Below are 14,171 nucleotides of genomic sequence, written 5' to 3'. Positions count from 1 at the left end.
TTAGACCGAATCAAAGACGAGCTGGTATCTCAGGAACTTCCTACGTCTTTGGATGATATTATCTCCCTCTGTGTCAAAGTTGATTTCAAGGAACGTAATTCCGGGAAGGAACAGTCTCGGCGTAGTATGATTCGCTTGGCCCCCAACTTCCAAACCCCTGTTCTTCCTCCTGAAGAGCCCATGCAACTGGGGAGGACCCGCTTGTCAGCCGAAGAAAGGGAGAGGAGATTTTGGAACAAGTTGTGTTTATATTGTGGAGAGAGCGGCCATCTTCTGAGTTCTTGTTCTAAACGCTCGGGAAACGACAGGGCCTAACGAGTTCAGGAGCTGTATCATTGGGCCTCTTTTCTCAGTGTCAGTCAGTTCCCAGTAGTAATGATTGCCTGTCTATTCCCATTTCCCTTCAGTTAGGACAAAAGACTTTCCCACAGTCGGCTCTTCTTGATTCCGGAGCCGCAGGAAATTTCATCTCTTCCGCAGTAGTTAAACAATTTGCTATTCCCACACAAGCTTTGTAAAAACCCATCTCTCTGATGGCCATTGATGGGGGAAGAATTCCTGAGGGGTCCATTCTGGTACGCACTATTCCCCTACTAATTCAGATAGGAGAGCTTCATCGGGAGAAGATTTCTTTTCTAGTAATTCAGAGATCTACCAACCCAGTCATCCTAGGACTTCCATGGCTTCGTCTCCACTCCCCCACCTTGGACTGGAAATCAGGTCACATATTGTCCTGGGGACAGTCCTGCTTCTCTCACTGCCTACAGAGAGTGGTTCCTCCGAATAGTCCCAGACGTTCCCAAGAATTTCCTGTAACTCTTTTGCCTGAACCATACCAAACCTTCTCTGATGTTTTTTGTCAACAAGAAGCCACTAGACTTCCCCCTCACAGAATCTGGGATTGTGGCATTGATCTGATACCTGGTAAACCCATTCCCAGGGGCCGTGTTTACCCCCTTTCCCTCCCGGAGTCTAAGGCTATGGAGGAGTACGTCCAAGAAAATCTAAAAAGGGGTTTCATCCGCAAGTCTGCCTCCCCAGCTGGGGCTGGCTTCTTCTTCGTAAAAAAGAAAGATGGGGGCCTCCGCCCTTGCATTGATTACAGAGGCCTGAATGCCATTACCGTTAAAAATCGGTATCCACTGCCACTGATTTCCGAATTATTTGACCGGATTAAGGGTGCCACCATCTTTTCTAAACTTGACCTCAGAGGAGCGTATAACCTCATACGCATTAAGGAGGGGGATGAAAGGAAGACGGCGTTCAACACCCGAGACGGCCACTTTGAATACCTGGTCATGCCCTTCGGGTTATGCAATGCCCCAGCCATCTTTCAGGGGTTTATGAATGAGCTGTTTCAAGACCTCTTGTACCAATCCGTAGTCATCTACTTGGACAACATTCTCATCTTTTCTCAAGATCTAGTATCCCATCGCACTCATGTATTGGAGGTCCTCTCTCGTATCCGAGAAAATCATCTATTTTGCAAATTGGAGAAATGCACCTTCGAGCAGAAACAAATTCCCTTCCTGGGATATATTATTTCTGGCACCGGTCTACAGATGGATCCCACGAAATTGAAAGCTATACTTGACTTGCCCCAACCTTTGGGCCTTAAGGCCACTCAACGCTTCCTAGGATTCTCCAACTATTATCGTCAATTTATCAAAGGGTACTCTTCTCTCGTGGCTCCCATCACAGCATTGACCCATAAATCTGCTGATGCTGGTATTTGGTCCACTGAGGCTATCCAAGCCTTTATATTATTAAAGTCTCTTTTTTCATCTGCACCCATTCTTCAACAGCCGGATTGTTCACGTCCTTTTGTCCTGGAGGTAGATGCCTCTTCTGTTGGCACAGGAGCCTTACTATCACAGCGAAGCCCTTCTGGAAAACTTCATCCCTGCGGATTCTTTTCCCGTTGCTTTTTACCTGCTGAGAGGAATTATGGGATTGGCGACAAAGAGCTCCTCGCGATCAAGTTGGCTCTCTCCGAATGGAGACATCTACTAGAAGGAGCGCAATTTCCTATCACCATATATACCGACCATAAGAATTTGCTTTACTTACGCACTGCTCGATCTCTAAACCCTCGACAAGCAAGGTGGTCCTCATTCTTCTCACGCTTTGATTTCAACATCACTTTTCACTCGGGATCCAAGAATACGAAGGCAGACGCCTTATCTCGCTCTTTTGATCCAGCCGACATGGAATCCTCGGAAGATAATAAATTCATTGTAAATCCATGTCAAGTATTGGCAGCTACACACCTGAAAAAGGGTTGTCCTTCGGGCAAAACATTCATCTTGCCACATCTACACACCCAGCTCCTTAACTGGGCTCATCACTCACTCTTCTCTGGGCATGCCGGCATTCGCAAGACCTGGGACTTATTGTCCCGAAGTTACTGGTGGCCTTCCTTGCTGGAAGATGTGAAGAGATTTGTTGCTGCTTGTTCCAAATGTGCTCAACTCAAGACCTCTAGGAAGAAGCCTTATGGATGCTTGCTCCCATTACCCATTCCTGATTACCCGTGGTCACAGATCTCCATGGATTTTATCACGGACCTTCCTCCTTCCAAATCCTGTACTGTGGTGCTTGTGGTCACGGATCGGTTCTCTAAAACAGCTCACTTTATTGCTCTTAAAGGCCTTCCTTCTTCCTCCTCCTTAGCCAATATTTTTATTAAAGAAATATTTCGCCTCCACGGCTGTCCTCAACATATTGTCTCCGATAGGGGATCACAATTCATATCAAAATTTTGGCGGTCTTTTTGCAATAAATCCGGGATTAAGCTTGACTTCTCTTCCGCATATCATCCCCAGTCCAATGGGGCTACTGAGAGAACCAACCAAGAATTAGAGAAGTTTCTAAGAATATTTATCTCTAGTAAACAAGACAACTGGGTGGACCTTCTCCCTTGGGCCGAGTTCGCCCATAACAACCATTTCCATGAGGCCATCTCTAACTCCCCCTTTTTTGTTCTTTATGGCTGCCATCCTAGGCTACCCACCTTCTCTAAAATCTCGTCTTCTGAAGTTCCGGTGGTGGACTCTCGGTTTCGTAACTTCTCCGCTATTTGGGAACAGACCAAGATAAATTTAAAGAAAGCAACCACTCGTTCCAAGAAATTCTATGATAAAAGGAGAAGAATGACTCCAAGTTTTTCAGTCGGTGACAGGGTATGGCTATCCACCCAGAACATTCGTTTAAAGGTTCCCAGTAAAAAATTTGCTCCCAAGTTTATTGGCCCATTCGCTATTTCTGAGATTATTAATCCCATAGCCTTTAGATTGAGTCTGCCTCCCTCTTTACGCATACCCAATGTCTTTCATGTCTCCTTGTTAAAACTGATGGTAACCAACAGATTCTCCACCTCGTCCAGAACTCCTCCTCCTGTTGTGGATCGGGATCAAGTCGAATACGAGATTAAAACCCTATTAGGTGTTTGGAGTCCACCTTTATGGCAGGGGGTACTGTAACGGACTTACCTGATCCCCGACCGCTCCGTCCAGAAGCCGCACTTCCGCATCCAGGACCACGTGACCGCACCCGGAGGCGGTCACATGACCGCAACCCAGAGGCAGGGATTTTGAATCCCCTTCAGCATAAAAACCTCACTCTGACACTCGCTGAGTGTTACACACCTGCAGACAAAAAGTACTTCAAGTCAGCTTCAGAAATGGAATCGATGATGGCATACAGGACACCTACTGTCGGTCCGAGCCTGTAAGTAAAAGATTGAGTTAAAGAAGGAGGGGGGGGGCACAAAAACCCAAGTGAAGGTAAAAACCCGAAACAACCCTAGAGGCATACCACTAATCTGGCTTTGATCCAGGGAAAAAACGGGAAAAATCCCTTCACACTCTCACTAGAAGCGACAAGCAGCAAGCCTTGGGTCACCGCGTGAAGGAGAGGGGGGGATAAGGGGGAGGGAGGCGAGAAATCATGAGAGTAAAGTATCAGAAAGGTGGGAAGGAAGCAGATTAGACATCAGGCCTAATGTATGTTTTGTATATTGAGGATTTCCATTTTTCTAGGGTTTTTGTTGCGGCCATGGAGGAACCAGCCAGGGCAGTGGCTGTAATCCTAAATGAGTGTGTGCCAAACAGGGATGCATCTATACTCAATAGTCTCAATGTTTTCTTGAAGAGTGCATTAAACTGGTAACAGGTGACTGGGAAACCATTTGGATGTGACAAAAGTACTAGAGAAGTGATAGGTCTGAACTCTATAAGCTGTTTAGTTAGCATAATCGGGAAAATGTTGGAGTCATGGTGTGCAATTTGGTGGTTATTTGAATATATACGCCTCTACAAGTGTGGTTGGTCTTGGACCACCTAAGTTTACAGGACAGCTGATTTTAATTTAACACTACGTCTTTTGCCAGCAATGCAAATGCTGTATTAAGCTTTGATTTCACAACTAGCTCAGAGATTGAAAAGCGCCAAGGAAGGCTAGCGCGAATGCCCTACCACCAACAGTAAGATCTCTGATGCAACAGATTGCAATGAATATATCAGCCAACGCAAAAGAGGAAGGTCGACTTGGCATCTGGTATCCCCTGTGGGGTTCTATCACCTGACAGGGCTTTGGATATAATGATGTTTTTGGTCGGATCAAGTGCTCCATGCATGCATGCCATGAAAGACATACCTGCCAACACTGCAGTCATAGCTGCCTTGGACACGACACGACCACCTTAAAGCAAGAATCTCATCACTCTGACCTGTCTCTTGTGATCCCCTAGACCTGAGGAATTGCTGCCATTGATGCCAAGCTGCCCGATAGGCTTGTCTAGTGGACTGTGCCAAAGATCTTTCCACAAATCCCCTCATGTAGGTCTGATAATCTTCCAAACACAAGAGGGACAAGGGGTAACTGTAGGGTTAGCATACAGAGCGAGGACCCTAAACCTCCGCCACTGACAGTAGTACAACTATAATACAACTTCTAGGTTGTCACAGCAGAATATAATGTGTCCCTCCGACTAGTGGTCCACAATTCTAAGGCTACTATGATTGGGAAGAGCTCAAGGACCAAAAGATTGGAAACTACCCCGGACTGACGCCAGGACTCCGGCCAGCAAGCGGAAAACCATTCCCCGTAATGGTAGGCTCCGAAATCCTTTGAGAATGAAGCATCTGTATATAGGTGTAATTGAAGGTTGGATATGGATAAAGGAGGAGCGTGCCAAATTCGTTTAACATCAAATTCGTCAGGAACCGACACCATACTTGTAGGTCTTCCTTGATATCTGGAGATAATTTGACCGCTGAATGTGGACAAGGCAGGCCGGGGCTTTATACATAGACTAATCTTTAATATTTAAATTTGTAAAGTTTAAAGTATTTTTCATCTACTATTTAAAAGATGTATATTTCTATATCTATATCCATTTAGACAATAGGGCCCCCCATCTAAAGTGCTCCAAAGCCTTAATCTTTACTTTACATTGCTTACGTTAGAACACCCATTCCCTGCTCCATCATGCCTTTAGGCATAAGTGCCAAATAGTTGCAGGTCTGTATAGCCGCAGTTGCAAATATTCACTTTCTGAGCATGCACGGTGTGAAAAACTGCAAAGATATGCTACGCAAACAGTCGTACGTTTCACTCTGAATCAGGTCCATAGTGTCATATATTGGGCAACTGCTTTAATACGTGACAAATATAAATAGTGAAGCAGTAAGTTGAGGGCTTTAAAAATTATGTGGTGGATCTCTGAAAAGGCACTTACCATTAAAGGTTAATTTTTGAGTATTTATATTAAACCCAGCCAATAGGATTTCACTGGGAAGTTTTGTTATATTTCTATAAATTCAGTGAGCCTTGGGATACTGGGTCTTTCTGTTCCTGATCATTGCTGCTACCTCCCACTCTCCTTTCTTAGGTTTATAGTTTAAGCTGTTTAACCATTCCTTCCTTATGCAGAAAATGCGCAGTGGATAGGAGAGCTTTGCAGTCGGCAATTAGTCGAAGGTGCTACCCCGATTGGCTGCTCGTCACTGCCCCTTTTGAAGTAACTTGACCCTTGACCCTTTCTGCTTGGAGGGTCCCATGGCGTGCTTTGCGTGGCACGCCAATGTCGAGTCTAGAAGGGGAACAGTCACGTTGACACCAGATTAGCACCGGCCAATTAGTAAAGATGTGATTCTTGGTTTAGTGGTTGAGCGATTGTCCCCCACAGTTTATTGGTTGAACATTAGTTGTTAGCTGACTGCTATGCTCTCACCGCCACCAGGAATGTTTAATGCCTAAATAAACTGCGCTCTTTTAATTTGACAAAATTGTGAGCGTCCGTGTCTTATTTCAGGTTTACATAGTCACACACACACATATCTAGGCTGGTATATGATAAGAAGGAAAGACCTCACACTAATATTTTAGAGAAAATGTTGTGTTTAACACATAGAACATGTCTGTAAAATGTGTAGTTTTAGCAGATACGAGAACTTTGTCTGATTTGTACCTAAAGCAATGCATTACTTAATTAAAAAGAAATATTCATAATGATAATAACAACAATCTAATAGATGGGTGGTGTAAATGAAAAAGAGACACATGAAAGTTAAATAGGTGCGCTTTTATTGGTTGCAATTAAATCAAGAGCATGCAGAACCTCTATTGGACATAGGGGGTGGCTTCATACATTGTTGTTGTTTAATATTCTTCCTCCCTTCAATCCGATCGGTGGAAAGAGGCCCCTCTGTTTTCCTCCCGACTGTTGGCCTGGCCAGTGTATACCAGATCTAAAACAATGACTTAAAATTAGTGGGAGAAACAAGATGGAAGATCAATGAAAATGCATAGTGTTTGTTCACTGTATATTCCTTGGTAAATCTGATCCAGACGTCTGTCATTTCTTCCCGCTAATCTGGCTACTGGGGCACTTTTCTTTTATAGTCTATGGAATATGTGTTTCACAAGAAATCAGCTTTAATTTTACATAATATTTATTATCTTGTGATGCTATTCTCCTTGATATGCATAGCTTTATATCAGGAGGGGACAACCCGAGGTTTTCTAGATGTTGGTTTGCAGAGTGTTCTACAATCTGTAGTTCCACAACAGCCAGAGGACCCCAAGCTAAGCCGACTTTACATGTTCTGATACTTATTAGCACAGCAACTGAAATGAGGCTACATGTACAGTCCCATCAAATCGTGATTGAATAGATAACTGCAATGAAAAAACATATTTCTATGTTCTATGGCTAGAGGAAAGGTCTCATTGTATTTGCTCTGCTCTGATACTTTTTAATTTCCCCCCTATTCTCTAAGTTACACTTACTGCACTTCCTGCCGCATCTTCCACTGAAAATCCTCCATGCATTCTTTCCGCTTTTGGGATTCAAAGGACATACTCCTCTCCTTTAAGAGGTCAAGTCTGTCCCTGAATTGTCTCAGCACAGATGGTGGTGGCTGGCATTTTGGCTGGGCTGTGGGTTTTTTTGGCTGGATGTTTCTCTCTCGTACTTTTTTTAATTCCATATCTTGTGCTTCTCGATGGTCTCTGGCATGGAAAAATGTGAGAGAGGACAATTAGATGACCTGCACACAAATATCAATACATATTTGCCAACTTTTCCTCGTTGGCTTCAGGGAGATCCCGGGGGAGGTGGGTGTGCGGGGACGGGGCTTGACGAATCGCATCATTTTGTCCCCGCCCCCTAAACGGTTGACACAATTTTGGCCAATTACAGCAGGGGGTGGGGCTAGGATGACGTGATATTTGCATCATTAAGCCCACCCCTGCCACTTATCTATTGTGGGAGCGAGAAACAGGAGGTCACCCAGAAATGCGGGAGTCTCCCGGACATCCCGGGAGACTCCCGGAATATCAAATATGCGTTAAAGAAAAACAGCTAATGAATCTCTACAGACTGAATTGTCTTTTACATTTCTGTCTCCATTACTGAAGTCATGTTGTCTTACCTGTCAGTCTTTGATTAAATCTTGGTCTCCATGAAAATGCCCACCTCCATAAGCATCAATACATGGACATAGGACACAATTTCTGAACTGTGTCATCATGCCACAGATGGCGAAGCCAACCACAGCTCAGCATCAGGGAGAATGCCAGGATCTTCAGGGAGTGAGGGAGATTACCCCTATTTCAGGGAGTCTCCCTGACATTTAGGGAGAGTTGGCAAGTATGCATCAATACTCTTTCAAACCTGCTGTTATCTGACTTAGAAAAGATGTAATTCTCCATACCTTAAAAGCCTGTCTCTCTCAGCCCATGCCCACTCCGTTCGCTCGGCCAGGAAGCGATTTCTTCGGGCTGTGAAATCTTTCTGTGCCTGATCTCTGGTGGTATTTATATCTTTTTGAATGCGCGCTCTCTGCATGGCCTCTTCCTGAGTTTGTGGTCTTAGAGCAACCTGGAAAATATGAGACATTAGTGAAAAGGAAGTATCAGTTCTTCAGACAACCAGATAATGGAATTCTAAACTCACTACTACTAAATGCATCATGATGGGGGAAAGAACCCTCTAATGCTTTGATGTAGGAATTTTCCAAATAGTTTTATTTGATACAATATAATAATCATTGCTTTTTATCCAAGTTTTGACAGTGAATGGGTTTCTGCTACATATTTTTTGGACTAACCATTTTCCTTACATTTCTGCTACATGTTGGGGGTTTTATATTACAATTTTATTAGCAACATGCTTTAGTATGAAAAAAAACCTATGTAACAGCCATCCATGGTAATTAACATTATTCCATGAGCAGTAGTTTTTGACAAATTCAAATGTTAGTACCTTTATAACCATTTATTTTGGAGTAATTAACTTTATATTTAATTCTGTGTGTTGTGGGGGAGGGGTGAAGGCGGGGCTGTTTCTGTGTTTTTTTAATGAGAGAATGGAAAACTGCAAGGTCTGGTTGGGCAAATTATATGGCGTAAGAGAGGAGTGAAGCAGAGAAGCAGTAGGTATTGCTGTAACACAGTGGACTTAGTTGCTTTGACATGGATGAGATATGTTTGATAACTGGCAATGCCAGAATGTAACAAAGAAAGATATCTTTCACAGCAGTTTATTTCAGCCACACGTTCTATTGCAGCTCCGTAGTAACGTATTACCTCTCTACCTCTTAACATACAACTGAAGTTTCTCCCCTTTCCTAACATATCTGCAAACAAGCCCTCATGCAGAAATCCAGCAGTTCCAAAGTTTGAGGAAGTGAAAAGGAAAGCAGATGTTTTTGACAGGAGGATAATGTAAATGAAACATGATCTGTAAAGTGCTGCATAATATGTTAGCACAATATAAAGATAATCATTTTAAACATCTGAAAAGTAGCAAATACTACAAAGGAGAAAGAACTGCTTAGAAAGGTCAGCATGTGAAAAGCTATGGAGACCATCTTACTGAAACAATGAAAGTGTTAGGAGAATTTTAAACTAATCTCTAAGGACAATATCCAAATAAATGACTCCTATTAGGAGAGCAAATTTCTGAGATGCATAAAAAAGCACAAAGGTGTGGTCTTCCACCAGTGTTAGGGCTAATAAGTGCAAGACCAGATGCTCAGCATATGAACCTCTATAGGTATAATTATGTCTCATCATAAATGTGTGCCATGTTCTAAAATAGAGTGGGGAAAGGCTGATCCAATGAATCCTTGTCAATGGAATTTCTCAGGAGTCCATTTTCCTTTATAGGAGTGGCTAATTTGGATATTGTCTCCAGTGAGTAACTTAATGATCTCTCTAAGTTTTCTTATTATGCTTTAATAAAGCATCTATTAGGAATGTAATCTATATAGTAGAATGCTACTGTATGATGCTCATTAGCCCTTATTATCACAGTGACTCTGTGTCACATCTCTCTGCAATTGTTTGAGAATGGATACTTACAGTGGAGTCCTCCTTCAACACTCCCAAATATGGCTTACCCATGTCATATTTTCCTTTGAAGGACATGAGTGCCGAGGTCATTATGCGGTTGTCTTCCTCCATGCCCATAATAGGTGGTAATATACACTTATACTCACTGGGATGACTGCAAATGAGGAAAATATATTTTATGTTATATACAGTCATGGTAGAATCCAAATGACTCTATGGGCACTGAGTGTTGGAGAAATGAGCACAGGTCAAATCATGACCTGTAATGTTACATGCTCAGCACTGCTTTTCTACAAACATTTCAGCATTGCACAATATAAAAATCGGGAATAAAGAAAAACAGGGAAACAGATTAGGTCATATCCTGTTCTGCTCAGATCACACCAATGTGATTGGGGCCACACTCATAATCTGTCAATCACGTTAATCATGCGGTACTTACATGAGTTTAGGCAGCATGTTCTTTGTAATAACATGTGTTCTTCGGTTTCGGCCCCGATTCAATCCTATATGAACCGATGGATCCAACTCAAACGTCTGTGAAGGCAGATAAGCCGCATTTTAATATATTTATCTAGAACTTAGCAAATCAATAATTACTTCAATCTATTAATGCTGCTAACTACTGGACAGGTATCACAATGGGCTGTATTAGCCAATCAAAGCATATGAGTGTGATTTCTCCCAGGGAAGATAACTGCTGTGCATTCAGGGAAAGTATTATATATTAAACTTTATTTTAGAGACTAACTCTTCTCCTCTCAGTTGGCAGCACACTGGGTGGTCCTTGTCTAGGACCCTGGAGTTGTGCAGTAACCCACTGATGTAATTTCTTTGAATGATACACTTCTCTGTGTAGTGTCAATGAAGCTAACAGGACGAGTGGTGCTGCGACAGCTGTCAGATCAGCTATCCTCACAACTGCCGGGGTATGTCCTGCGATGGGACACTCACTATACTGCCAACCTAAGGAAAGTTAAATCTCCTCACAATCTGAAGCATCATATTTAAAGCAGTGAAGCAGATGAAGGTTATATGGTGTCTGCGTGAGAGCAGCCATCTTGTGGTGAGGGTGGCCATCTTGTGGTGAGAGCGGCCATCTTGTGGTGAGAGGGCACAGGGATATGAAAACAATGGAAGGACTGAAATCTATGACAGACTGGTATGTGAGTGTGAAATATGATGCAGTGAATGATGCTTCTTGAGGGTTATTTTCATTATCTAAGAAGATTTACCATAAATATGATTCTGTACCTGATGAATTAATGTCTTTCTAAAAAGGAAAAGTAAAGGTGTTCCCCATAACAACCAATCAGATTCTAGCTATCATTTATCTAGCATATTCTAAACTTACAAAACGTTTACTTGTTTAGATTAAGTAATAAAACATGGAATCCCATTAACTTTGGCAGAACAGTAAAATATAAAGATATATCATGAAGGGATGAACACTCGGTAGAAGTACTAAGAATACATCACCTACTGATCACAGCATGGAATACATAAGTTAATGAAAAGAATAAGACATGTAACCTGTAAGACAAAGACAGAGGCAACATTATGTATAGCGTCTTAAGTAGAGAATTAACATCACTTACAGCTTTATTTGACATCTGGACATCAAGTGCAGACAGCAAAATATATCATTCACTTCCTCTCCTCTCTGGATATAAATATATCTGACAGTTTAGCCTGTGTTGAGCCTGTGATGTCTGGGCATATTGTGATGTCTGGCCATATTGTGATGTCATCAGTACAAGTCATCAGTCCATGAGAGGGAAAAGACTTACTTTATAAAATGGTGTAATTATCAAACATATGTTTTAACCCATATTAACCAGTCAGATATGAGCCTTGGTCAGTTTAGTGGAAGTTTGACTAGCTGAATTAAATGTGTGATTGTTGCGGGTCACAGTATATATGTGGTTGTTGCATGTTTCTTTTAGCACAGATACAAATGGATGCGTTTCCTGCGCCAAAGTCATAAATTGGTGGTTCTGCTAAAAGGTGAGTCCAGCTTGGGCTCATTTATAAATAAAAAACAATTGTTCACTTTAAATGAACAGAACTTGTATACACCCAGGAATTTGATCCTTTTGATGGACAATCAAATCATATACTATGCTGTCAGAATATCCCCCCAAGAGTAGGAAAGCCCGGCAAAAATCAGGTCTAGTGCACAGAATCATGTCATGGCTGCCAGCCAGATCCACGTAAATAGGATGTAAAGTAGCTGACTTTTCAGTGTACACTATTCCTGGGTTCCAGGGGTCCTAGGGTCTGATCTTCTTAAACTATATATACTCAGATCTTGCACTCCCCATATTTTAGTGGGATTAGTCCAGGATTTCTTTTGCTGAAATGTTTATTCAGTGTAACATAAAAGTGAACAAAAAATGCTGTTCACCTGTCACACCATAGTGTTATTGGTTACATCGCCTATTGCAGAGCTTAGACAGTGAAATGCTCATGGTGTGAAAGGGGAACAGTGTTCCCCAATAACTTACATGTTACATTGAGTGGGGGGTCTTTCACTGCATACCTCCTAAATGTCCCAATTTGTGGACCTATAAACATACTTGCCAACTCCCGGAAACTTATTTCCGTGAGTTGGGGGGCGTGACTGGAGGGCAGAGGGGGCAGGGCAAGGCCAATCGCGTCATTTTGGCCCCGCCCCGCGAAACCGTACTGTATGTCATAAAGGTTAAAGAAAAACAATAATTTTTCAGTCTGTAAAAAGTCATATATGGCAGCAATATCTATACAATATTTTGCACTACAAGTGCTTTGGGGTGTCCCATATTTCCCAGTGTGAACCAATAACTTTTCTGGCTGCAAAAAGTCATATTTAGCAGCAGTATCTATACAATATGTTGCACTACAAGTGCTTTGGAATGTCCCATATTACCCAGTGTGAAACAATAATTTTCCTGGCTGCAAAAATTTATATTAGTCTTCCCTGTACATCATCTGGTAAAGCCTAGGTAAAAGTACATAGTCTTTTTAAATCAGGGAAAAAAACACACCCAAAAAAAAATAAGTATACTTACAAGTATAAGTATAAGTGTAGGGTGCAATCTACCCCCAAATAGGAAAGGGACTTAGGGCATTTCTATATAACGTACAGTCTTGAAAGGCTGCTGTTTTGGCAATTTCTCAATAAGGGTAGGGTGTCATACACAGACTGACCCCAACCTGGCTTTGTCCATTTCAATTTATATTGTATGGCAGAGCTGGATTAAGGCTCTAGGGAGCCCGGGGCACTTAAGATAGGGGGGGCCCTATGGTGTAATAAGGCTATAATTTTAGACAAATACACAGGGAAATCAATGTGCACTAGTGTTAGGTGCAGCTCCCCTTTCACGAGCAGACAAGTGTGAAGGGGAACATACCTCCCAACTGTCCTTGCAGTCGGACTAAATCCTGAATAAGTGGTACTGTCACCCAAAATTGGGACTGCCCCACCAGATTCAGGACAGATGGCAGACTAATCTGCTTTCTACCTGTTCTTGCCGCTTTCACTAGCTGCTGCAGCTGGTGTCTTAAAGTTGTTGCTGGTGTAGATCCTGGAATGTTCGTGAAATTCTGAAATAGCCCCGGCATTAAATCAATAGCACCCACATTTAATTAAATAAAATAATAGTATACAAATTTAATAATAGAACTATTTCTAACAACCAGCCCCGACATTGAATTAATAGCGTACACAGTGACCCCTATAATTATCAAGTTACCTTAGTATGTGGGTGTATATGTTGGTCCAACTTAGCATTAGCAGGCCCGGAGTGTGCAAGGCAACAGATGCTAATGTCTGTGGCAACAGTTAGAATGAAGGTGTCTTATTTAATTTTTGTTTTGTTTGTTTAATATTAACATTCATTCATGGCTTGTCATGCATTTCTATATAAAGTGTATGTCCGGAGGAGGGGAGCTAATGGAGTAAGTGGTGGTAAAAACAGGTGGTAAATTGTGATTGGTAGTGTCGTGACAGGCAGTGCAATTGTCCATATGGTTCCAAAAAGCGAAACATTAGTTAACATCCATGGCTCAATTGTAACTTTATAATTTTACTCTGTGATTTTCTTCATTTGCTTAAAATGGCCACTTTTTTAAATGCTACTTTCTAGGGGCAGGTAGAGAGGGTCCACAATAAAAGCTGCCATAGGGGCAAATAGAAAATCCAGGTCTTAGCACCACATACTAACTCTGTTCTCCACTCCTATCTCCACATTCCCCTCTTCAATCCCCTTCATCTTACTCCTCTATCCCCCTCAAGTACATTTTCTATCTTCCCTCTTACTCCTCATTCC

At 42.2% G+C, this 14,171-nt stretch overlaps 1 protein-coding gene across 1 annotated transcript; it reads right to left on the bottom strand.

Annotated features, from left to right (window-relative positions):
* Window positions 1-6,646: 6,646 nt before the first annotated feature.
* Window positions 6,647-11,635, bottom strand: LOC142095359 (uncharacterized). The gene is made up of 6 exons (XM_075178311.1): window positions 11,460-11,635; window positions 10,304-10,398; window positions 9,871-10,015; window positions 8,220-8,386; window positions 7,294-7,515; window positions 6,647-6,752 (listed from the first exon to the last, which is right to left on the bottom strand). The coding sequence occupies exons 1-6, from the start codon at window positions 11,472-11,474 to the stop codon at window positions 6,647-6,649; spliced, it is 750 nt and encodes a 249-aa protein (XP_075034412.1). The 5' UTR covers window positions 11,475-11,635.
* Window positions 11,636-14,171: the final 2,536 nt, after the last annotated feature.

This window comes from Mixophyes fleayi, chromosome 6, assembly GCF_038048845.1.
Source record: "Mixophyes fleayi isolate aMixFle1 chromosome 6, aMixFle1.hap1, whole genome shotgun sequence".
Classification (NCBI taxonomy): domain Eukaryota; kingdom Metazoa; phylum Chordata; class Amphibia; order Anura; family Limnodynastidae; genus Mixophyes; species Mixophyes fleayi.
This window is presented reverse-complemented; position numbering and strand designations above follow the sequence as displayed.

Coding starts and splice junctions, on each gene's coding strand:
- LOC142095359 (XM_075178311.1), bottom strand. Junction 10,016..10,303: donor AACATGCTGCCTAAACTCAT/GTAAGTACCGCA, acceptor CCTCATTTGCAG/TCATCCCAGTGAGTATAAGT. Junction 7,516..8,219: donor GAGAGAGACAGGCTTTTAAG/GTATGGAGAATT, acceptor TTTCCATGCCAG/AGACCATCGAGAAGCACAAG.